At 39.6% G+C, this 24,777-nt stretch overlaps 1 protein-coding gene across 1 annotated transcript; it reads left to right on the top strand.

Annotated features, from left to right (window-relative positions):
• The first annotated feature begins 4,506 nt into the window (after positions 1-4,506).
• Positions 4,507-24,414, top strand: NOL11 (nucleolar protein 11). The gene is made up of 18 exons (XM_050920697.1): positions 4,507-4,690; positions 7,976-8,089; positions 9,171-9,227; positions 10,002-10,147; positions 11,103-11,160; positions 12,581-12,719; positions 13,073-13,270; positions 15,298-15,374; positions 15,907-16,030; positions 17,057-17,166; positions 18,171-18,248; positions 19,691-19,875; positions 20,265-20,390; positions 21,803-22,030; positions 22,644-22,722; positions 23,550-23,642; positions 23,851-23,958; positions 24,262-24,414. Exons 1-18 carry the CDS (start codon positions 4,541-4,543, stop codon positions 24,373-24,375), a joined length of 2,184 nt encoding a protein of 727 aa, XP_050776654.1. The 5' UTR covers positions 4,507-4,540; the 3' UTR covers positions 24,376-24,414.
• Positions 24,415-24,777: the final 363 nt, after the last annotated feature.

Here is a 24,777-nt window from a genome sequence, read left to right as displayed (position 1 = left end):
CTTTTCCAGATCCAATAAATACCATGTGAATATTTTTCATCTCCAGTTCTGACTATATATGTACAGTATTAAAACCACTAGATTGCCAAGCTTTTACACTGAGAATTAAGAAATGCAGAGTCTCTCTTTTTCATTCAAATACCTTATGAATTGATTGCCAGTCTTGATCCTGTTCCGCTCCCATTAAAGTCAATGGGACTGGGCTGCACTTTTGAAAAAGGAAACAAATTTACTGCCTCTTTCTTTATGAAAAGCCTATATAACAAGAATTATCTGGTAGGGAAGCAGATTTAAGTCAAGCATTCTTACAAATAGCAACCTATTATTGCATGGATGCAAAATATCAAGAGCCTTTTCTTTTATCTGATGTACTAGTGCTAATCTGCATATAAATTAAACCTCTTTAGCATGATCAACCATCCATAAGACCACATGAATGGCTGTAGAAATGGTCTGATAGATAATATGCGTAAGTTGTAATGGAAACAAGACTATGAATAGTCTTAAATGTTGTTAATTGCACCTGCCTTTAAATTTCCAAACAGGAAATTCTTAAAGATTCTTTTTAAAACTATAATATTGAGAACTTGCATAATGCTCCACATTTTCAACACACTTTGCAAACATTAATTAGTTAAGCCTTATTTCAATCTCTATGAAGTAAATAGGCAAGAATTATTATGGCCACTGCCGTTCTGTAAGTAGTGTTGTGATTGACACATGGTTTTAGGTATTAGTTCTGAAATCTATTATCATTCCTCAGCACAGTTCCAATGCTGCACATAAAATACCTTTAAAAGGCAAAGGATTGTCTTGTGATTTACAGCATAAGATTAGGAGACAAACCAAGAGGCTTTGTTAAAATCTGAATTTGGATGAGATTATTAGGGTTTATTAGGTGATTCACAAAGGCGATCTAGGTCCAACATTTAGGGCCCACTGACGTTCACAAAACCTCTGCTCAGATGTCCCCAATCCTGTAGATGCCTATATTTCAAATGGCACAGTCCCCTAGGTGCCTACTTGTGCACAGCTGCCTCTGTCCTGACACCACCCAACAGCTCTGCTTATAATTCACCTTTGAGGTGGAAGATCTAGGTTCATGCACTTGCTCCACATCAGGCAGAATGGGGATTTGGACCTGGATTCATGCACCCTGTGCTAGTGCTCTACCCATTGGGCTACTGAGTAAAAGGGGCATGGTAGCAGCACTTTCTCCTCTGTTTTTCTTGAGAAAGGGCCAGTCTGGGTTAGGCCCTTAACTTCAGGAATCAGTTCACAGCTGGGAATCCCCAATGGAGGGTGACACCTATCTCTCTTCAACCTGCCTAACTCCCTATGAGGTGTGAGGCTTAGGCCACAACCCTCTCCTTGGCATCGCCTACTGGCTATTTTAGACAGCTCAGTGTGCTGTCTTTTGTGAATCCCTTTTCTGGCACCTGACTCTCACCGAGCATTGTATAGAGAGCCTGGAGGCCTAGCTCATGGCTGTGAATTCTATTTGACAACATTGCACATAAACAGTAGGTGCTGTAATGCTCAGCCTGGATTTCCTTTTTGAATCTAGCCTTTAGAACCTCCAAATCTTTTGAAATGCAATAGTAAACTTTTATGGATTTTTATTCCTGTGTAGAACCAACCCAGCTCTAGGAGAGTGAACTGAATCATGTCTGGCTTGCACATCCATAACAGAGTTGTCATCTAATTTCTGGTAACTGGGCCACCTGTGTAAACGCATTGTATTCAAGAACATAATAATGGCCATACTGGGTCAGTCTACAGGTCCATCAAGCCCAGTATCCTGCCTTCTGACAGTGGCCAATGGCAGGTGCCCCAGAGGAAATGAACAGGTAATCATCAAGTGATCCATGCCCTGTCACCCAATCCCAGTTTCTAGCAAACAGAGGCTAGTGACACCATTCCTGCCCATCCTAGCTAATAGATTAATGGAGGATAGCTTCATCAATGGCTATCTAGCTCCCTTTTGAACCCCGTTATAGTACTGGCCTTCAGAACACCCTCTGACAAGGAGTTCCAGAGGTTGACAGTAAGTTGCGTTAAAAAATTCTTGCTTGTGTCTATTTTAAACCTGCTACCTATTAATTTCATTTAGCGGCCCCTTATTCTTGTATTATGAGTTCTTGTATCAAATGATGCCTCAGGTACACTTACTTACACGTTCCCACAATAGAACAATTGGATTGCACAGGTGTCAGGGCATAATTTGAGCAAAATGGGATTGCTCAGGTGTAGCTGAGTGCAGCATGTAGCCTGCAGTGTCTTTACTGTTTGTGTTGATGCACGAGCTAAAAAAACTCTGCTTGGCTTTCAGATCCCAAAATGTTTGCAGAGCTGATGGCTACCTGAAAAAAGCTGATACCGCATCAGTGGGACACAATAAATGTAAGCTATTTTTACAAACACATTTTTCAGGGCAGAGCTGCACCTTCCCTCAAAGTGGGAATATTCCAGTAGGGATATGAGAAAACCTCCAGACCCGCTGTTCTCTCCAGAAATCATTTTTTTTTCTTTTCTAGCTTAGTGTCCTGATATTATTTCCATATACTAACGATAATAAAGAGAATCTTTTCTGGGACTGAACAGCTCAAGGTATTTGTACTAGACCAGGGGTAGGCAACCTATGGCACGCATGCTGAAGGCGGCATGCGAGCTGATTTTTAGTGGCACTCACACTGCCCGGGTCCTGACCACCAGTCTGGAGGGCTCTGCATTTTAATTTAATTTTAAATGAAGCTTCTTAAACATTTTTAAAACTTTATTTACTCTACATACAACAATAGTTTATTTATATATTATAGACTTATCAAATGAGACCTTCTAAAAATGTTAAAATGTATTACTGGCACACAAAACCTTAACTTAAGAGTGAATAAATGAAGACTCGGCACAGTTGAAAAGTTGCCGACCCCTGTACTAGACTATAGAGACATTCTCTTCCAGCACCTTGGTTTGCATCCAGCCTCGATCACTATTGACTGAAACTCATCATTCAATAAGTGATATGAGCTTTGTGCCCTCAATCCATTTCCCCACAGGCAAAACAAGCACCCTTCTTGGCATCCTCACCAGAAATACCAACAATTAAATACTCTCTTCTTTTCCCATGCAGAGACTGATCATCCTTCATGAAGAAAGGAAAAAGTTTTTTCACTATCATATTTACTTGTATCAAAAGCAAGAAAAAACATGTGGAGCTTTGCTTTGACTGGCAAATATTCAAACTTTATTCTCTTCAGAAGTGTGCCTTGTTCCAACACATTTGTGCTACCAAACTAGAAAAACATTGCTTGATGACCAAGAGCTTTCTTCAGCCCTTTCTTAATGAATTGCTCATTCTCCTTGGATTATTTCTGAGAATATGTTCATCTAATTGTTACATTTGATTTAATATGACAGTCAGTATATCAAATGCATTTGTTGCTCCCCAGAGATATGAAATACTTTAGATAGGGGATATTTTTCAGGGATAAAGAAACAGAAAGAAAAAAACTCCATGAAAGGAAGAAAACTAAGGTAATGGATATATAAAAAAAGACCATTCTTCAGATACCATCCTGGGTAGGCTGAAACAGTAAAGCGTAGTGATCTACCTGAAACAGTGGCGTGAGTGAGCAGAACAAGAGGAAAAAATTGTTAATTCAGGAAGGAACGGTCCCTAATGAAAGGCAATGCAATCTGTATAGTGATACTGAGAGTTTGGGTTTTAGTCCCAACTATGACTTTAAACAAATTTTCAGATGAGCCCTTTAACTCCAAGTGCCTCAGTTGTGAGTGCCCAAATCAGTATTGCCAACTCCAAACACTACAAAATGATGAGCCAGGCTTAGGCATCATGAAGTTTTAAAAAATAAATAAATGAGGGGTCCTTTTTCTGAGCTGCCTTCTGAGCTTTGGGGCTGCTCTTGGGCTGGATTTTTCAGGTTTTCTCTGCAACTGGGAGGGCTAGGGACTCTGTTTTTAAATGGCAGCTGAGCGCCCCTCTCTGGGAGCTGGGGCTTTAAGTCAGACGTTGGGAAACGTGTGATACAACCAGGAGAGCTGCCAAGCTGAGGGCCCAGCACTCACTCTCCCACTGGAATGCGGGCGAGGGGATGCTCAGCTCTGTGACCAGGATTTGAACCTGCATCTCCCACCAGTCAGAGAGGGTAAAACCTCCCCCGCCGGAGCGGGGCTCTGACTTGCCCAAGGTCTCACAGTACATCAGTGGCGGAAAGAGAGGGGAGTCTGCACCCAGCACCGCCAGAGGGACCACACAGACCTGCAGAGCTGCCTCCTAGCGCCAAACTCCTTCCTCACCCACAGGTCGCGCTGCCGCTCCCCAACCAGAATAAAGATAAATGCGCATGCGTCCTCCCCGGAATGCCTCCCTCTCCCCCACTCCGCATGCGCATCCCCTTCTAGCGGTTGATTCTCGCGCGCGTGCGCTTGCTTCTCCTCATTGGCCGTTTGCTGTGGCTCTCTCGCGGAGCGTGGCCGTGCGTCTGTCCCCAGCTCTCGCGAGAGGCGGCAGCTCTGTAAGATGGCGGTGCTGCGTGAGGAGTTCACGCTGTGCGGCCTGATTGCCAGCGCGGGAGCAGGGGCTGGCCAGGGCATCCTGGGGCTGGAACCTGGCCCGGATCCCGACCGGGTGCTGCTGACCGACCGCGGCAGGACGGCCACCCTCTACAAGGTGATTGCCCTGCCCGGCTGCGGACGTGGCCGGTCTCGGGGAAGCCTCGCTCCTCCGTGGGACGGCACCGCGTGAGATCCGACTGCCTCTTTCCCCGGCACCGCGTGCTCGTCGGCAGGGACCCGGGAAGCGGGGACGGGCGCCCAGGTCGGCCTGTCTCGCTGTAGCCCCGTCTTATATATGCGGGGCAGGGACAGCATCGCCGAGTTGCCTGCCTGCTCAGGGCAGCCCCAGCCCCTGTTGCCGGGCACGGAGCGCGGGGTGGGGAAGGGTCGTGCAGCCTACGGGACTGTATCCCTTCCCGTGTGTCCCTGCTCTGCGCCTCTGCCGCTTCAGCTGCTGCAGGAGCTCTCCCGTTCGTGTTCGCGATAGCTTCTGTAGCCTCTCTTGTCTTCAGGCACCCGCGAAGCGCTGTGCGTCAGGTCTGCGCGCACCCCACGCCTGGCCTTGCACTCGTGGGACTCGCTCTTCTGCATCAGGGCATGGGCTTATCTAGTCTGATTACCCAGCCTCTGATAGTGGCCGGTACCTGATGCCCCTGAGGGTAGGGGAAAAAACCATGTATTTCCTGCAGCCATGCTGCTCTGCAGTATGCCTAGTCTCTTGTGCAGAGCTGTAGTTAGCAGTGTGGGTAGTTGCTTTGCTAACCGTAGGGAAACAGTCTGTCATGAAACGTGACAGTTTGTAACTTTCTGTTTTAGAAGGCAGTGCTACAGCTGTGTTATCTGAGAGTTTTTGATCCTACAGTCTCCATTGCCTACTGGTCTGGGGAGTAACAAATTGGAAATGAAACCTCACAGTTAAATGGCTTTACTCTCCAAATACCTCTTTAATTTAAAAAAAAAGTTGCTAAAGTTTAAGGCTAAAATGTCATAAAAAAAGAGAGATGGTGGTGTGAGGTAATATATTTTATTGGACCAAATTCTGTCAGGGGCAAGCTTTCGAGCTTACAGAGAGCTCTTCTTCAGGTCCGGGGACCAACACTGCATACAATCATTTCAGGTTGATAGAGCAAAATAGAAAAGGTAATCATGTTCCTATTTACGCCACTGTTGTTTAGGGCAGCGATGCAGTTCCTCAATGTCTGTCTGTTTCTGGCAAGTCTTTCAGTGGTTCCCTAGCTGTGCCTCAGGTTTTTCACCTCGGCTTCCACAGCTCTTCACCATGTTGTTGTCGGGCAGCCTCATTTTCGCTTGCCTTCAAGTGTCCATCTTATTGCTACACTGGTGAAGGAATCAGTTTCCACCCAAAGCACAGGACCGATATATCTTCAACACATCCTGGCAGTGATGGTGCTCGGATCCTCTTGGCTGCACTGTGTCAATAGCTCTTGGTTTGAGATTGTTCTGGGCCAAAAGTTACGGAGGATTATTCTAAGGCAGGTTGTATGGAATGATGACAGTTTGGACAGGTCATACTTTCTCATTCCCAGCAATCTGAACAATAAAGTAGTGTTGAAAGTATGCCGCTTTGATAAATCTTGAGTTTGGTTTTGGTGTTGTATTTTGATGATTTCTAGACTGTATTTAAGCTCCTGAAGGTATTCCTGGCTTTATTGATTTTGTTCTGGATGTCCTGGCTTGTTCCACTGTCGTGGCTGCTGGTGCTTTCCAAGTATGTGAATGTTTCTACATTGGTGAGAACATAATCCTCTATCCATATTGATGATGGTGAGGCAATATTAAAGGTCATGATATCTATCTTATTGCAGCTGATTTTCAGTCCAATTTGCTGGCTGAATGTGTTGAGTTGTTTTTTCTTGTGTATATGGGTTGGGTATGATATAGGAGAGCAACATCATCTGCAAAGTCCAGGTCTTCAAGGGATGAGAAGAGTGTTCATTTAATGCCTGTTGGCATGTCTTCTGTTGTACACTACATTACCTAGTTGATAGCCATGTTTAAAAGGATTGCAGACATGACACACCCCTAACATACTTCTGTTTTGACTTCAAAACTGAGCTCACTGTGATCAACGCTGCATGTAAAGTTGAAATAGAAGGTTTTGATGACATTGATTATATGGAAAAGAATTCCATATGCCTGCAGAATGTGCCATAGGCTGGTCCTGTGAATGCTATCAAAATTCTTCTCAAAGTCTGTGAAATGTATGTAGAGTTGCTGTTGCGGACGAGCCACCAGACGAGCCCTGAAGAAAAAATTTGTAGACACACAATTCTGCAGTTGGTCTGCAGAATCAGTGAGGCTTAAAAAGGGGAAGGATGTTGTTAATGCAAAGTCAGTTAGCTTCTCTGTCTTTGCTCCTGAGCATATTGGGGAGATAGCTAACCTGTAGCTGTGCTTTGCTGGTAACGTGCATGAAGTACTATCAGATCAACATGCCTGAAGAAAATATGCTGGAGAAAACGATTAAGTTTTAAAAAGCAATAAGTCAACACCCAGGTGGCTTATGTCCAAGAGTTCTGAAGAAGCTTAGGTATGAAGTGGCTGAGCTTCTAACAAAAATATGCATATCTTATTTTAAAAAGCCAGTGTTCCAGAGTGTTGAACAGTAGAAAATGGTATACCTATCTTTTAAAAAGTCTCTAGGAGTGACCTGGGGAACTCAGTCCCATTGGAAATTGTTGAGGCCAAGAATTTTAACAAGATTCAAAAAGGGACTAGACACTTACATGGTGAACTCTGGATATTCTTGATTGCCTAATTAATGATAAATTTTGGAAGGGATATTAAGCTTCAGGGCTTAAACCAATTTTTAACTAATAGTGTATATCTACGCTTCAAGCTGAAGGTGTAAATGTACATGCAGTAGCTTTGATGAAACTAGCATGTTAACTAGAGAACCGTAGACTCAGGCAACAGAATGGGCTAGCTTCCCAAGAAAGTACCTACGCTCCTAGACAGGATTGTACTCAGGGTGGCTAGCCCGTCCTGCTGCCTGTGCCAATGCAGCTACACTTATATTTTTAGCATGCTAACTCAATCAAAGCTAGCGTGTGTGTTTATGCAAGCTGGAAACTACATGTTCAGCTCAAAGTGCATAGAGACCAGGATGAAACCTAATATGAAAGGGAGACTACCACATATTTGCCTATTATGGGGTTTTTACATCGTCAGAAGTATCTGGAACTAGTAACTGTCTGAGCCAGGGCTACATGGACTTCAGGTCTGATCCAGAATGGTAGTTCCTGTGTTCTTAATATAAACTCCATATTCAAATGAATCTTGATTTAATTTGTTTTTTTTGCGTTGACTCCTTACCCTTTTTGGAATTATGCTTGTCATCCATGGAAATCTAAATTACATATTCTTTTCACTTGTCTAGGTTTCAGACCAAAAGCCACTGGGTTCCTGGTCAGTCAAACAAGATCAAACTATCACGTGCCCAGCTGTGTGTAACTTTGAAACTGGCGAATACATTGCTGTCCATGACGATAAGGTGAGAGAGAAGCTTTTCAGTGCTTGATAATATAAAGGTCTTCTGAGTGAATCACAGGTAATTGTTGATTTTGATTTAGCTATTTTGAAGTACTGGAAAAGTGTGGAATTTCCCAGAATCAATGCAGCTACTCATTATCTTAGGGCTTTTTAAATCCTGGAATGCCCCAGGTTGCACACCATCAGAATTTGGAGCACCTAAGTCATTGCGTCTTTGCGCATTCAGTGGAGAGGATGGCATGCAGGACTGGGATTGGACACACATTGGGATGGGCGGTGGGAAGGGGAGATATCTTATGTTGAGAACCACATATTCAGTTACTTGCCTTTTGAAACTTGCAAGTTCTTTCCTATAAAAAGTTTTTTTCATATGATAGACATAAGCATAAAAATATTTTGGTTAAAATAAACTCTGAAGTAATAAATATTTACATTTTACATTGTGAAACTTGCATTAGCACCCTATTGAGATGATTGAGGTAGTTAATACCTTCACATCACCTGTTCTGCTATCATCCTTCTCTCTCTGTTCTCATTTTTTAAATAGGTAACTGAAAAAAAGTTTGTACCTATATCTGCTTCTGATAAATAACCATGGGTTCTGTTTCTTTACTCTTCATAAGCTTTCTCATGCTAATTAACTAGTGAACCCTACTATATCTTTCCGGCCTGGGCCCTGACCTAGTAGAGGGTGGCCTTGATCATAGACCCTTCCAACTCCTTTCATCTGAATTTTCCTTTTTCCTCCCTTTCAGTTTACCCTCCTCTGGTTTCTTTTTGTTTTCCTTCAATCATGCTACTGTATCTTCTGTTCTCAAAAAGCTATTCATCCTCCCTTTCAAATGCAAGCTTCCTGATGTCTTAGCTCCCTCAGCTCTTGCCTGGGTCCTCTGGCTGTCCCTCCCACACAAACCACTTCCTTGAGACTGCTCTCACTAAGGTCACTCCTCGTGAATTCAGAATTCATTCAAAATTTCCTGATATGTTTGCTTTCACTAACAAATATTTCATATGCCAGTCTGTGATATACAGCAAATGGACTGTTGTTTCATCATATTTATAAGACCATTTATTTTTTACAGGTTTTAAGAATATGGAAGGATGAAGATGTTAATTTGGATAAAGTATTTAAAGCAACAGTAAGTTTTAAAATTAGTAATATATTCACTTTAAAATTAGAATTAAGAATTTTTGGAAGGGAGGATGTTAGCTTTGCAGTGAAATGTTGATGATTTTTTTTTTTTTTCCAGTTGTCTCCTTAATTTACACTTCGAGTAGTATGGACTATTACTAGTAATTCACCTGTGTCCTTAGGCTTAAAGATCTTTCTGACAAACATTCGAGTTTAAACAATTAGTAGGACCCGTGATAACTCTTTGAAACATAATAGAATTTATAGGATGTGAGATTTTCTGAATGGGGCCACTGCGGTAATTAAATTTCAATACATAAAGTTTCTTCTGGCCTGTTGCTGTGAGTAAAAGGTACATTATTCAACTGAATGGGAGTTACAGTCAGAAAATCTTTATTTGCATTTTGTATTGCTTTGTAGTGAGGTCTGGTTGGTGGATATGTTGTGCTTTAGCAGCTATATATAAATTCCTGGTGTCACTTGTCTGTTCCGAATTGTAACCTACTTAATGTGACCCAGAAAAGTGATACTAATTAATTTGGAACAGATGTGTTTCTAGCAATTGCCTCTTTCGGCAGTGAAATGATGCATCACAATGTTTGAGAAAAGTGGAACTTGTTGGGACTCCATTATGAGGAATTCTTCACTGACAGCATTCTATTCCTAGTCAGTTTTTATAAGAAATCTGTAGAAATAAAAATAAATCAAATGTAGAACAGTATGGGGGCAATGAGTTGTGAATGTAAAATAAACTTTTCAAGAGGACATACTTTTCTTGCAGCTAACAGCCGAGGTGTATCAGATACATTCACTGCCCCACACAGAGCCACTTGTGCTTTTCAAAGGAGGTGCTGTGCAAACCTTAGATGCTCTGCTGGCAGCACCACAACAAGAAATTGAAAATGTTATCTCAGATGAAGTCATTAGGTGAGTGATACCATTTTAGGGAACTAGCTTCATAATCCAAGGAATTGATGGCCATATGTGAATCAAGTTCGAAGTCTTCTACTGTCTGTCTTGTTTTCCCTGAACTGTGTGGAGCAGAGGTGAAAGCGGCTATCGTATTTAAGAATGTCTTGTACACTGTTTTATGGCTATAAGGTTGTATCATATTAAAATGAGTGTACACTTCTACCCCGATATAACACGGTACTCGGGAGCCAAAAAATCTTACTGTGTTATACTTGAAACTGTATTATATTGAACTTGCTTTTGGCCTTGAGCATCTCCGTTATTAATAGTCAGCAAATAGCCCACCTACTGTATGCCGAGCCCTCCGGGACAGGGGCACCTGCACTGTGCCATCTAAGATGGGCATCTCTCCCTGCACTGGATCCGCAACTTCCCCATGTGGACCAGTCTTCCCCAACTTCTCGGCACCAGCTGGAGCTCATGTGACGTTTCCCTGCACTGCAGCTCACCTCCTCGGGCTGTGGCTCCCCCCTGTCCCCTGAGACCCTCTGCCCTTTATCCCACCCCTTGGCCCTGCCCCCCGCTGCCCCAAGCACTGCTTTACCAACCCAGCATCCTAACATGCCGCTCAGAGCAGCATGTCAGAGCCTGACGCACTGATCCGCCAGAGAGCGCAGCGCCCACTCCCTCCCCCCCCCCAGCGCTGCTTTACCGTGTTATATTGGGGTAGAGGTTTATGTATAACGGTCTAAATACATAATTAATGCATTTAGATGACTGAATTGGTGTTGAAGATCACAATGATAGTCATCAGTTCTATTGGCAGTGCATCCAGAAGCTATACTTTGCGTTTTGAGGTGTTATCTTAAATGTATCTATTGCTTATGTATTTTTAGCTCATTGCCCACTTGAAAATGTTCAATTGTTTTTACTTATAGCAAGAAATAATTCTACAACTTTCAACTTTTAGGTGGAGTGAAGCTTTCATGGAAACTCAACAACCTGTTTTAATTTTTACTACTGAGAAAGTGAGTGGCTTTTTAAAAATTTGTTACAGCAAAAAAAAATGAAATAATAACCAGGTTTAAATCAAAATGTAGTCTCTCGTTACATCTCTTGCTCAATTTCATAAATATAAACTTTCAATATGTCAAGTATTGTAATATTTCTGTTTAACTATTTAATTGAATTCATATTACAATTGAGTTGTCCTGTAGTGATGAGCGTGACGTAGTTGAAAAAATCTACAAAATGTCATATAGCTTTTCAGTAATACTGAACTTGTTCTCATTACTCCAGGATAATTCAGGATATTTAATTATGATGTAAAATGTAGTGACAGCTTAAAAAATAAGTCTTACAGAGGCCTACAAATTTAAAGCTATATTTTTACATACAGTATAACCTGCCAGCGACGAACCCTTCAGGACTGCAGGTGGTTCATAATTCTGAAATGTTCGTAACTCTAAACAGAACATTATGGTTCTTTCAAAAGTTTTCAGCTGAATATTCACTTAATACAGCTTTAAAACTTTACTATGCACAAGAAAAATGCTACTTTTCCCTTTTATTTTTTTTTAGTAGTTTGTTTAACGCGGTACTGTATTTGTGGGGGAGATTGTCTTTGCTGCATAATTTATGTACTTCAGGTTCTAAGTAAGAGTTTGATTGACTGGTCAGTGCATAACTCTGAGGTTCTACTGTATAAAATACAAATTCTTTACAAAGATGACCCACTACAAAACTCTCATTTTGGTGGGGAGGGAAGAATTCCTGTGTATTTATCTGAAGTACTGCACATATCTACAGAGTAACAATCTCCCTGAACCTTCACCATTATTTTGCTTTCAGGGAGGGAAACTAGTTTTGGTGTGAATCTAGAGAGCAATTAAAGTTAAAATCAGAACAGTACTATTATTTTGTATTCCTGAGTCCCTAGGAGCACCAGTCATGCTCTGGTTTGAAATCTTAAAATAAAAGCTCGTAACTAATTCTTGGTGCTTGGGATCGAGAGGACTCCCCATGCAACTTCCTCAGAAATCTTACGTTTAGCCAATGAAATGGCTTCTCTTGATCATCATGTTTGGTTTATTAACCAGAAAACATGTATTTTGTTCATGTTAATAGCCTCTTCTGACTCCTTCAGACACACTGTTCATTAGTGGCTGAAAGTGACTCTGATATTTTGTTTTTTTTCATTAACTTGTTTTTATCTTCCCTGTAAATCCATTTGTATTGCATTAGTTTATAATGTCACTTCATTTTGCATGAATTTTACAAACTGTTCCATGTGAGTTATTTTTGCAGCATGTCCAGCTAAGAGTTTAGGTTCATAACGAAACGTCGTGTGGCGTTCACTACTACTAGTCTTGTAACAATATCATCTGTAGCATGTCCCTGTTTTGTAAATGAAATAGCTGTAAACTAATTTTATTTTCTTTTTTTTAGAATGGGAATTATTTTGTGTATGTACAGAAGGTTCACCCAAATATCCTACACAAGTACAAGCTTGAACAAGAAGAATCATCACATCCACTGAGTTTTACAGCATATACAAAAAACAATATTCTCACACTCCTGTGTTTGTGTAAGTCTTATTTTATGATGAATGTAACTGGTTTAAACTTGCAACTACAACTGTTTGTGAATTGCTGTTATCTAATATGACTCTTTTTAAGCATTTTCTTGTTCTGATGGCTGTAAAGTCTTACACCTGGTCATGCTATGTGTTGTAAAATGAGGTGTCTTTAAGAAAGTTCTGCATTTGAACTCTCTTCTGAACTTACTGCATTGTGATTAAAGTCAGTCCATTTAGGTTAGCTTTTTGTGTGCAGATTTTTCTAATGGTCTTAGATGTGTGTATGAAGTTCTAGAAAAATGCACCGCCATGGGTTGACAATCGTTAACTTAAAATGTAGTGTCACTTTTCTCTTCTGATAGATTCTAATGGATATGTGTATAAGAGTCTGATGTCACTGCAACACAGTGTCCCAGAGGAAGAGCAAATTCTGTCCAAGTCACTACTGCTCAAAACTGTAGTGTCTGACACTGCTCTAAAAGGAGCTTCATTAGCCATCCTTGATAAAGATCATGTTGCAGTATTGGGATCTTTGGATTTTCCACCTAATATTGCTAAAGGTAACTTTGAAGTGACTTGTTTTTTGTTTAACTTCTAAGAGAAAATTAAGCTGGCCACATAGACTAGTTGGTGGATTATTTTTGTGGTCTCTTCACAGGAAAGAATGATCTTGGGTTGGAATTTCTAATTAGGGACTTGACAACTGTTTTCAGAGACCCAGTTGTTTAGTGGGGATGGTAAGGAAACTGAATTTCAGACAGAATGCTAGTTTACTGTTGGAAACTGTTATAGTACAGTTAATTATACAACTGAGTGGTTTGTAATCTACACATACTGAAGGGATGCCTCTAATGGATTGTAATTGTAATGTCAAACCCAAGACTAGAAACTACTTTTGCTATTGAATTTCACTCTCTAAACTGCAATATTTCTACACTGTTTTTGCACATGGTATGAAAATATGGTGGGAGGTAACCCTCAGATACCTCACAACTTGTTGGTAATTTCAGCATACAGAAGGAGAATTATCTACTTCTACTGAAAATAAAACTCTCTGGGAAATAGAATTTCAGTCCTGGGGCAAACTTCAAGTTTCCAAACATTTTCTGTCCTGAATCAGGATGAAAAGTCAAATTTTATTCCGGGGGATATTGTGTGTCACTGTGCGCGCACAGAATTTATGTCCCCTGCAGATTTCTTTGCTTCCCTGCAGAAAAATGACTTCTGATGGGGAAGCAAAGGGAAGCGCAGGTGTGGTCATGCGCCCCTCCCCAGCAGCACAGGCAGGCTGCTTCAGGCACACAAACCAGCTGGTAGAGATATAAATCACTGCCGGGGTCAGGCTGGTCAGTTGTGCATGTGACAGAGACAGGCGGACACTCTGTCCTCATTGCTCATTATTGCAGTACACTCAGAAGGGAGGGGCACGGCTTTGGGGTGTTTTTGAGGAGGTAGGCGTAGGGCAGGCTGTGTCCCTTTGGGTAGAGCAGAATGTAGGAGCCTGCCTGCTTAGTGAGTTGTTCCCATGGTCTTTGTTAATTCTCCCAGGAGTATAAAACAAGTGTAAAAGTTTTAAGGCTCCTTTTAAATTGCCAGAGTGGTGTAAAGGACAGTATAGCCTTCTAAATGCTTGTGGTGCTTTAGTGATTAGAATTGGTCTGAATTTTTGGACTGAAAAAATTTCCTAACAAAATGTGCTCCATGAACTGCTTGTTACTGACCTTTCTGGAGATTGTCAATCGCCAATATAAATTGTGAGTTTGATTCCCCAGCCCTCACTTGCTCTTCATTTGCCTATGATATAACAGTGAGCATGTGCCTGCATATATTTGTTGACTAATAACTAGAAATAAAGGGTCAAACCTAGCCACATTACTATTAGGTAACGAGGTTTGGGGATTTTCTCCAATGCTCCCCACTCCCATTCTCCATCCATTGTATTGTAGTTTAAATTACTGTAATAATTGAAACCAGAGTGATTATGTTGCATTATTTTGACAAAATATGCAGAATTTTAAAATATTGTGTGCAAAATCTTCAAATTTTTGGCACAGAATTCCCCCGGAATAAAATGTGAAGCTTTTCGCAAGACTGAATATCCAAAATATTTTTTGGTTTTGGATGTGCTGAAATGCAAGGCAGCCAGGAACGTGTCTGTAGTTTTGAAATCAAATATACTCCCCGCAATCGTCAGGGGCTGGTTTGGTCAGACAGGAAAGCAGGACATCCTAGAAGCTCACCAGGCACATAGCGGGGCAGCCCATGGATCTTGCTTTCCAATCAGCTGGCAGGCTGGCCTCCCTGGTTTCCATCAAGTTTCAGTGGAATTACAACTGCTTGAAAAGTTTCCAACACAAGAGTAACTGCAAGTGCTAACAAGAAAACAACCTCATTTGACTTGCCAAAATCACTTTTGCTGTTCCTTAGTGCTAGGTGCATTACATACATTCTGAAATGCAATTTCATTTTATTTTGAGACGCCTGCAATTGAAGACTGCAGAGAAACGTCATGTCTCTGTCACTTTGAATGCTCAGTGTGTCTGTGTTTTTGTTTTTTTGTGTTTTTTGTTTTTTCCTTTTTCTGTAGAGTGCCTATCTATATGGAATACAAAATTTCAAACATTGCAGACTTCAAAAGAACTACCACAGGGAACCTCAGGACAAGTAAGCTGTAATTTAGTGTTTGATATCTCTGGTACTATAGGCTTCAATCTAGCAAATTTAGCATTTCTGTTTCACTGTAGAAATGAGTACGTACACCTGGGGAGGCAAGGGGAAGGAATGTTTTGTTTAAGCCATGGTAAGAAAAACAGAAGTTTTTGAGCAGCTTAAAATGTTCAACTTTTGACCACCTCTCTTCAGGCAAGATGGGCTTATCCAATAAAACTGCTACAGGGCTATCTAAAAGGCAGGGTTTTAAAATCATAAATTGATTGAAAAGAAACGAAGTGATTGAAAAGTTTTCGAAGTCCACTAGGAGGCACTTAGTCTGCCCAAAAGTAAAGCTTTTGTCTCATTCACATTGATCAGGCAATGATGTTAAGACAGTTGGAGTTTTAGACAAGGGTAAGGGTAGATAGGAAGAAACATCTTATGAGATGTTTAAAAATATTGATTAGAATGGAATTTTGTGCAGAAATCCAAATTAGCTTCTGTACTTCATCTGTTAATTAACAATGTACTTAATATTTTGTAGTTGTGGTGTTATGGGGAGAGATTTTTTTTAACACATGGGAAGGCGCTAACTGTAATCGTATACAAGTGTGAAACTTCATCCTTGGCAGCTGCTGTTGGAAAACTCAAGGATACTCAAACCTCAGGTAAGAGTTTGATTATAAATATTATTTAGTGAATAATTGCAATTTCAGCATACATCATACCATTACAAGTCTATGGAAAAACTTCATAGAAAAAGAACAGGATCAGTCTTACAGTCAAATAGCTGAACTCTAAACAGCTCGAACAGTAGCTTAACTTTCCATTCTGTTACTTTGCAAAAACTTTATTGAAATATGTGCATAATGCACTTCAGTGACATTACATGTAGTGTGGGTGCACTGAAACAGAGCATCCTAACATGCCTTGGTGATGGGAGCGGGGGAGGGGGCGGAGAGTGTGCTTACGAACTGTGAATTTCATTACAATATATTTAACAACATTAAGCATTCACTTACTGCATTTATTTGTATGGATTTTTGTAGAGGAATAATATGACTGTCCAGCATGCTGCTAAACTGTATGTTGTGCTAGTTAAACCTTGAATACTTCTATTAATAAAACTGTACTTACGCAGATTTTTAGGTGGAAGCTTTTTTTAAAGCATCTTTACATACAGTGCTGATTTATTTTTTCCCCTCCCTTTAATACAAATTCCATTATTTTCAGACTTCATCTGATAGCCTTTTTCTCGGAGGTAGTTCTTTGCCTATTTTCAGAAAAGACTGTGCTATTGTGTAGTCAACTTAACACAAGTCAAACTGTTGTTCTTTCAACAGTATTTTACAGATACTTATCTAATCAATCCTAAACATTAGAATAAAGCCCAAGATAAATTTCAGAGCAACTGATGCATTTGTATCTTGACTGATACAGCAATTGAGTTGAACTTATTTTCTAGGAAAACGTTTTTACTTAATGCTGATCTTAAACTTATTTTAATTTAATTCACAAGATACATGGAATTGGAAACAAATTTTGTAGTGACAGGGAATAACTCAACTCTAAAGCAATTTAAAATATTATCAGATTCCCTACTGCTATTAGAGGGAGAAAATAGGCTTAATTTGCTTCTGTTCTTTTGTAACTTAGGTTATTAATATAGGTTTAATATAACTTTGTTTGCACAGGCATGAGAACTGTGTCTTCATATGTGAATTGGAATATGCTTCAAGAAGATGATCTGGGGTCTCCACATGCACAGCAATCTGTAACTGCTAAAACTGAATCCAAGAGAACTGTAAGTTTCAGGGTTATCTTTTTTCCTCGGTTGTCTTTGCGTTGTAAGTAAGGCTATGATTGTCACTGAATCCGTTACTTCCGTTGACTTCCATGACCTTTTCTGCCCTGGGGCTGGAGCTCCCAGCCAGCCCTGCCCTCGCAACTCCCAGCCTTCAGCCTGGTGGGGAGACTCTGCAGCTGCCTACCTGCAGGCAGTATCCCTGCAGCACTGCCTAGCTGCAGTTGGTGGACCCCCGTGGCGCCCACACACTGGAGCAGTGGTGTATCCGGGAGCCCCAGCAGCAGTGGATGCTGAATCCACCTATCCGTTTTTGTCAGGGATATTTTTAGTGAAAAGTCAGGGACAGGTCACAGGCTGCCTTGAATTTTTGTTTATTTCCCATGACCTGTCCATGAGTTTTTTATTAAAAATATCTGTGACAAAAACTTAGCCTTAATTATGAGTGCATGTATTTTCAAAACTTCAGGGTTGGTTCTGGCAGCTAACTGTGTTTGTTTCTAAAACTAGAATCGAACTTCTAAACATTGTTTGGCTGATGACCGTAAGCCAGTGGTGCCCAAACTTGTCATCTTTCACACCACACCCCTCCCTCCAGTAATGGAATCTGTCTTCCCCCCCATTACTTTAAAGTTGGCTCAGCCGAGGAGCTTTGCTGAAGTGGTGCTGGGGGCTGAACTGGGATGGGGTGGAGAGGGAATGAGGGGAGAGTGATGGCCAGGGAGCGAAGTGGGACAGGGCTGGGGTGTGGCATGGTGCTCCCTGCCTTGGATGGGGGCTGGCCTGGGCCCTGCCATGCACCCCCCCTTAAGCATTTCTCCCCACACTCCTATGGGCGTGCGCCCCGCAGTTTGGGGAACACTGCCTTAAACCCCACATACTATTGCTACAACACACAATTCGCACATTCATGCTGCTCCTAGTTATTTTGATGAAAATGTATCAGTTTTGTCTGCTCAGGCTTTGAGGGTAGCTTCGATTTATTTTTTTTCCTTAAATTACAGTTAAGGTTGAGAAGGAACAATGTTGCAAAAGTGCAGCGAGACACCCTTACAGTTGAACAGCTTTTATCAGATATTAAGGTAAGTAACTAAAATATCCTTAGCTCATGTTTTACTAACCTATTAGAATATCTCAAATTAAGTCAACCGGTCGAGTTCTGTCGTTCCCCCTTTTCCTTTCCTGTCCTCGTAGCTTGATACACATATACTTGTAAGAACTAGCCATTTTGGGGATTAAACCATTAGTGTTATAGAACTATTGTGCAAGAAGAATTGCTCATGCATATAGTACCAATGGTATTAAAGCTAGCTCTTTCTACAAAGCTTTAGGAATGTACTGTACAGCATCCGGATAATTTAAATATTATAAACGTACCTTGCACAAAGGTGGAGGCCTTAAATTTAACAGAAATAGACATTCTCAAGTAAATAGTGAGCTTAGAAAAAAAAATTTTGACTGAACTCTAGACTTGGAACTTTTAAATATTCCAGACAGAAAAAGTTCCAAAATTTGTTTTGATTTAAATAAGACATCGATATGGAGGCATGAGGCACCCTGACAATTAATGTTCCAACATAAAACTCTTCTTCCCAAATCTTCTCACCTTAGATACACACACCTTAGGTCACATTAGATATAATGTAAAACAAGCTACTTAATTTTAAAAAGTAGTCTGAAGGTGAAGTCCATCCTATTATCACTTTTAAAATAAGATAATTAAATTTAATACCTGTATCAATAATAATGATTTTTCACTATTGCATATCAATTTAGAAACAAGTTAAGCAACGTCCTGATGCAGTTTTGAGAATTGCTGAACTAACTGAATTGTATTTAAACTTTTATAAAAGTAAACCTGAGCTGACTAGGCAGTAACATTGCTTTTGGCTGCATGCTCTGATTAACTCCTAGAAATTGTTGCAAATGGGGTGTGAACAAAAGTGCTTCCCCTTTTGTTTGAATGTTCATGGCTGCTTTAGTATATGCAATACATTAATTTTAAAAATATTGTTGTTCAAGCAATCCTAGTTCTGTAACTCAAGTTGTTTGGAAATTGAGTAAAGATCTTTGCAAATATTATAGTAACTAATGAGAAAACAGTTACTGAGTATGGGTTGAATGAGACCACTCCCATCTGATTAAGGGTATAATTTTCAGTTCTAGGTCAGGTCTTTTGGTCGTTATAACAAGGCTGTCAAAAGGGGTAATCTTAATCTTTTTTTTTTTTTTTCCTCCTTCCCATGTGATGGTAGGCTTATTAGTTTGCAGGGAAGAAAACCCCTGTGTCGCTCATAAATTAGTCTCTCACCAACAGAAGTTGGTCCAATAAAAGATATTACATAACCCACCTTATCTCTCTAATATCCTGGGGCCGACATGGCTACATCTACACTGGATGTTGTTATCTGTAGTCTGAAGTTGTTGTTTTTTTTTTTCTCCACTTTAGTCTAATCAGTAACAATATGTTAGTCGTAATCTTGTACTTCTGACACTTTTTTAAACTGGATAATGTTACTTTTAGGATTCTTCTCAGAATGATGTTGAAGAGGAATTGTGGCAGTTCTTGTCAAATGCACAGATGTCAGATTTCCAAGCTACCGTTGGATACATTATAACAGGTCTTGTGAACAGGTGTAAAACAGAGCCAACATTTTACCCTCAAAATTGCCTGGTACAGTTGATCCAGACACAAGGACTCTCTTACAGGTGAATATTAAGTGTTTAAGTCCAGTTCTCACAGGAAGACCTGTAAAATTTCTGTTGCTAATATCAGTTTTGGTACCTCTTATATAGCACTTTTCACCAGTAGATCTCAAAGTGCTTCATAATTTTTTTAAGTATTTATCATATCCCTATGAATTAGGGCAGTACTTTTACCCCATTTTTACAGATGATGGAGCTGAGGCACAGTGAGTCTAAGTGACTTGCCCAATATCTGTGGCAGAGCAGGGAGCTGAACCTGGGTCTCCCAAGTCCTAAACTAGTTCCCTAACCCACTGGACAATCCTTCCACACCTTAATCTAAAACAAGATTAATGCTTCAGTAGTTCACATGTGGTCTAAATGTGGGGACTAACTTCTTTATTCTGCCTCAGTTTGTGCCCAGACTTAATGGCAGTTGCCTTGGAGAAGACAGATGTGCATTTGTTGCAACTCTGTCTACAGCAATTTCCTGACATTCCTGAAGCAGTTACCTGTGCTTGCTTGAAGGCTTTCTTAAGGTAAGCAGGAAGCTGGTAATATGTTTCCCTTCCGTTAGTCTAGTTTTTACCTGAAGACTTGGTTTCAATACATTTCTAAGAATTTTTTTAATGTTCTAAGCTTTTTTTATAGATCAAGAGTTAAACAATATTTTAAGAACTTTCAGGAACCTGAAATTGTATTTATTCTTGAATTTTTACTCAGCACCTTGTTAGTCAGCAAATTACTTCAGAGGTCTAAACTGATGCCAGGCTTGTGTGTTGTAGGATTGTCTCCTCTCCTAGAATGTATTTTTGGTATTAGCCTTGTTTCCACTAAAACTGGACTCCCCTCCTTGCTTTGGTAGCTTCTTAAGATGGAAAGCTTAGTCAGTTTTGCCTATACACCATGCTTTTTATGTAACTCACTATGGTTTATCACCCTTACAAAAATGCTGAACTATTGTCTTTTCTTTTTTAATATTCTCTCAGATGGTATATTGCTAAGACAAACCAGAGCATAAAGCCAGGCAAAAAAAAGACTGAATAGCAGCCCTGAAAATCCCCAAATACTCGGAGCCATCCATCTGCAGATTCATTTAAATGCAATAAGTCTTTGTCTCAGTATGTTCTCCAGACTAGCTAGTTAAAAGTGTAGCAGAAAATTGTGAATGCACTTGTTTAAGTGTGGCATAACTTATGCATGTTCTGCAGTCCCCAGACACAGACAAGAGGTTGGAACACTTTGCTCTTGGTTTTGAATGGCCTGTGATACATTTTTACCAGGGCCTGTCTTATGTTGGTTTAGCCTGCTCCTGTAAACTTAAATGGCAAACTAAACCAGTATAGAACACTGATAAATTAATTTTCATGTCCACACACAATTTAACTAAATAGCTATGTTTAACTAAACATAACACCTTTAGTTTAAACTGGCACAATTTTGTGTGTTGGCAGGCCCTTAACGCTAAAATTCTATCTTCTATCTGTGCAAGATGCCTATTGACTACAATAATTCTGTAAACTGTTTGGATTGCCAAAAGTTACTATCCATGGAGACTAACTCATTCTTTAAAAATCTCAAAATGGCAAACCGTGTTGTTCATATTAGCAGCTAATTGCTTGTCAACTGCCTGCATGCTAAATGTTGGAAATAATTATAAACATTTTAAGGAATAAAACGCATAGCTCTATATGAGGGGGGAGGAATAGCTCAGTGGTTTGAGCATTGGTCTGCTAAACCCAGGGTTGTGAGTTCAATCCTTGAGGGGGCAATTTAGGGAGCTGGGGCAAACATCTGTCTGGGGATTGGTACTGCATCTGTATTGTATGCTTCAAAGTGCTAATAGACTATTTTGGTATAAAAAGATTGATAGTGTTGTTGCCTGTGCAAAGAATATACAAACATAAAGCATTTAATAGTCTGTCCATGGAACTACTCTTCCTTCTTATAGCATCAATGACGACAACCTTCGAGGAACAAATGTGAATTTAGATTCCGTAATCAGTTACATCGATATTACACTCAATGATCAAGTAAAAAAACAAAGTGCAACTGTACAGAATGGCTTCAGTTCTGAACTGATGGAGGACGACAGCTGTGATACTCAGTTAACACCGAAACCTCATGTGGTGGACACTGAAGAATTATGCCCTGTTGGACCACAAAAGGCAGCACTGCTGTATCCTTTGATACATATATGCTCTTTTAATTTTGTTACATCATTAATTATCTCTAGTTTTGATTAAAATACAGGCTGTAAAATAAGTGGTGCTTACCATTAGCATTGTTCCAAAGTCTGTCTTAACCTCTTGTTAATCATAAAAAGCTTGTCAGTTGTGATAAATTGGTCATAACTACACAAAAAGTGATAAGGCAGTCTTTGTATTTGTGCTATAAAATAAGTGATACTTAGTTTTGATTTACTTTTGCTTTTTCTAAGTATACAATTTCATGTATACTTAGAAAAAGTATAAGGGTTTGGGCTAAAATGTTAGCTTCACAGAAAGAAAATTTGGTATTAAGTGTTTGGCTGGCAAAGTAACTATTAACTATGTAACTACAGTACTTCTAAGAGAATTGAATCCTTTAAAAAAACAAAATATGCTACACTTGATCACTGAGCCAAACTTTTATCTCATAGTGGAAGCGTAAGGACCAGGGAGAATATTCAGAACCCAAAACAGCATTTCTCCCCAGAAGTCTAGAAAACTACTTTAACAAAATTAAGATCCACTGAATCTTTATAGAAATGACAATTCTTAAAACTGTATTTCCTGAATAATCCTGCACAGAAATGCCATTCTCTATTCAGCATACAGTGAAACATTTCTCTTGCCTCATCTGAAAGACCTTTCAGCTCAGCAAGTCATTGTAAGCATGTTATACTTCTTAGAACTAATTATCAGTTTCGCTCTTAAAAAAAAGATTTCTGATTTATAGTTTTTTTTTTAATGATGGATTCTAAGTTGCATAGAACTTATTTTTATGTATTAGTTTAAGATATCAAATAAGAATTTAAAATAATCTTGTAAGTTCTGAAACTAAATTGACAGTCTCTCTAAAAATGAGATCAATACACTACAATTAACAAATAATGAAATCCTTTTTCCTTTCCCTCATCTTGTATGCTTCTTATGTGCTGATACAGTAATTATTAATCTGTTCTCACTGAACAAAATTTGTCTGTTACTGAACCAGTGCTCTCATTAATTATATTTGTTTGGGGGCAGGATGGGACTTCCAAGATTTCAGTTGTGCTCAGGACACTGTTGGCATAATCCTGGTAGTCAGTGAAGTTAATGCATTGCAATTAAGATCAGTAAAGGCAAGAGTGGTCACTGTTTGAATATGCTCTTTAACAAACTAATGGAAAACTAGGTCCTCATGGATTGGTGATATGTCTGGTGTCTGACTCAAGTAGCAATGACTTAGGTTTGTCAATACAATGATTAATGTTGAATTTCTTCTTACACTTTAAGTATGCTCAATCTGCTAGTTTTCTGTGTTTTCCAGAATTCATTCTAATCCACAGATGGTATCAGAAAGTCTTGAGACTAATAATTCAGACTTACTCTACAAGTTCGTAGGTAGCAGAAAACTAATATATTAAAATTTACAAATAGGGGCATGTTCAGGGAGAAATAGCTAAGAATCTGTTAAACGTCTGTTATAGCAGTCTGACTCTCTTTTCCTTCTAGCTGTTTCTCCGGTATTTGCAGTACCTGTATATAAAGTGCAGTGAAAAAGTTAGTATGGATTTTCCTGGCATGCTTTCTCCAACCATAAACCAGGTGAGAAGATAGTACTACATATTGCCCTAAATTTGGTAATGTCATAATTTTGTCGTTAGATCAGTTCTGTATTGTATTGCATTTATTCATTAGGTGGTAATGTCCAGTTCAACCTTTGATCTTGTAATCTGTTAAACAGATGCTAGATATCATTAAACTATAAGACACGGTAATGCTGATTTTGTCTTGTCTTGACTTGTTTCCGCAGATTATGGACTGGATGTGCCTATTACTAGATGCTCATTTTACAGTTGTGGTGATGCTACCAGAAGCAAAAGGATTGCTTTTTAGCTTACATAAGTTTGTGAGAGCACAAGTAAGTCACATTTCCTATAATACTGAACTAATTTGCATATGGATTTAGTATCAGAATGGCATGTGGGATATAAAAATACAATCAACTCGATCATATACGTTTGTTCTTCTCTACTCATATGCATTGTCCTTTGCATCAAATTTCTACTGTCTTCCATCCACTACCGCCCCAGAAATAACAGTATTGCAGTGGTCCTATATTTACATGTGCACCATATAAATGTGCAATTGCATTTCATATGTGAAAATGGTGAAAGACATTCCATAAGCTTTGTACTATAAACATCTTAATTTTTCTTTTTAGGCACGATTTTACTCTGAACTCAACAAGATAGAAGGAAGTTTGCAAGAACTACAAAGAACAAAACCCCAAAAAGACGTCGGCTTATATTCTATTGAAATGTTGGAACTGGTTTGAATTTGATATGTATTCTTCATAAACTTATTTTTTATTTAATCCCTTCTCTGACAAAGATTTATTTTCTCTTCATAATGGGTTGTGAGCTTTTCTGTGCAGGGTAACATGGTTTACTCTGTAGCTACATTGAGGGATACAAGTTTGAGGTTAATGTATAAAGCTCTCCCATTTTCACCAGATGACATATTGAAGACATCACATGACATCAGAATAATCATACTAGGAAAATATACTCCAGGTAACACTCTAAAATGTGACTTGATTTTACATAAACTTGATTGTATATTGGTAAAATAGCTTAATAGGGTCTTGACAGACACTTTCTTAGATGAGATGACAGTATTATACTGTGCAAGAATTGTTCAACAGTATGAGCCAAATTATAGTCTGGAATCTTTGTTT

This window comes from Gopherus flavomarginatus, chromosome 12 (assembly GCF_025201925.1).
Source record: "Gopherus flavomarginatus isolate rGopFla2 chromosome 12, rGopFla2.mat.asm, whole genome shotgun sequence".
NCBI classification, from domain to species: Eukaryota; Metazoa; Chordata; order Testudines; family Testudinidae; genus Gopherus; species Gopherus flavomarginatus.
This window is presented reverse-complemented; position numbering and strand designations above follow the sequence as displayed.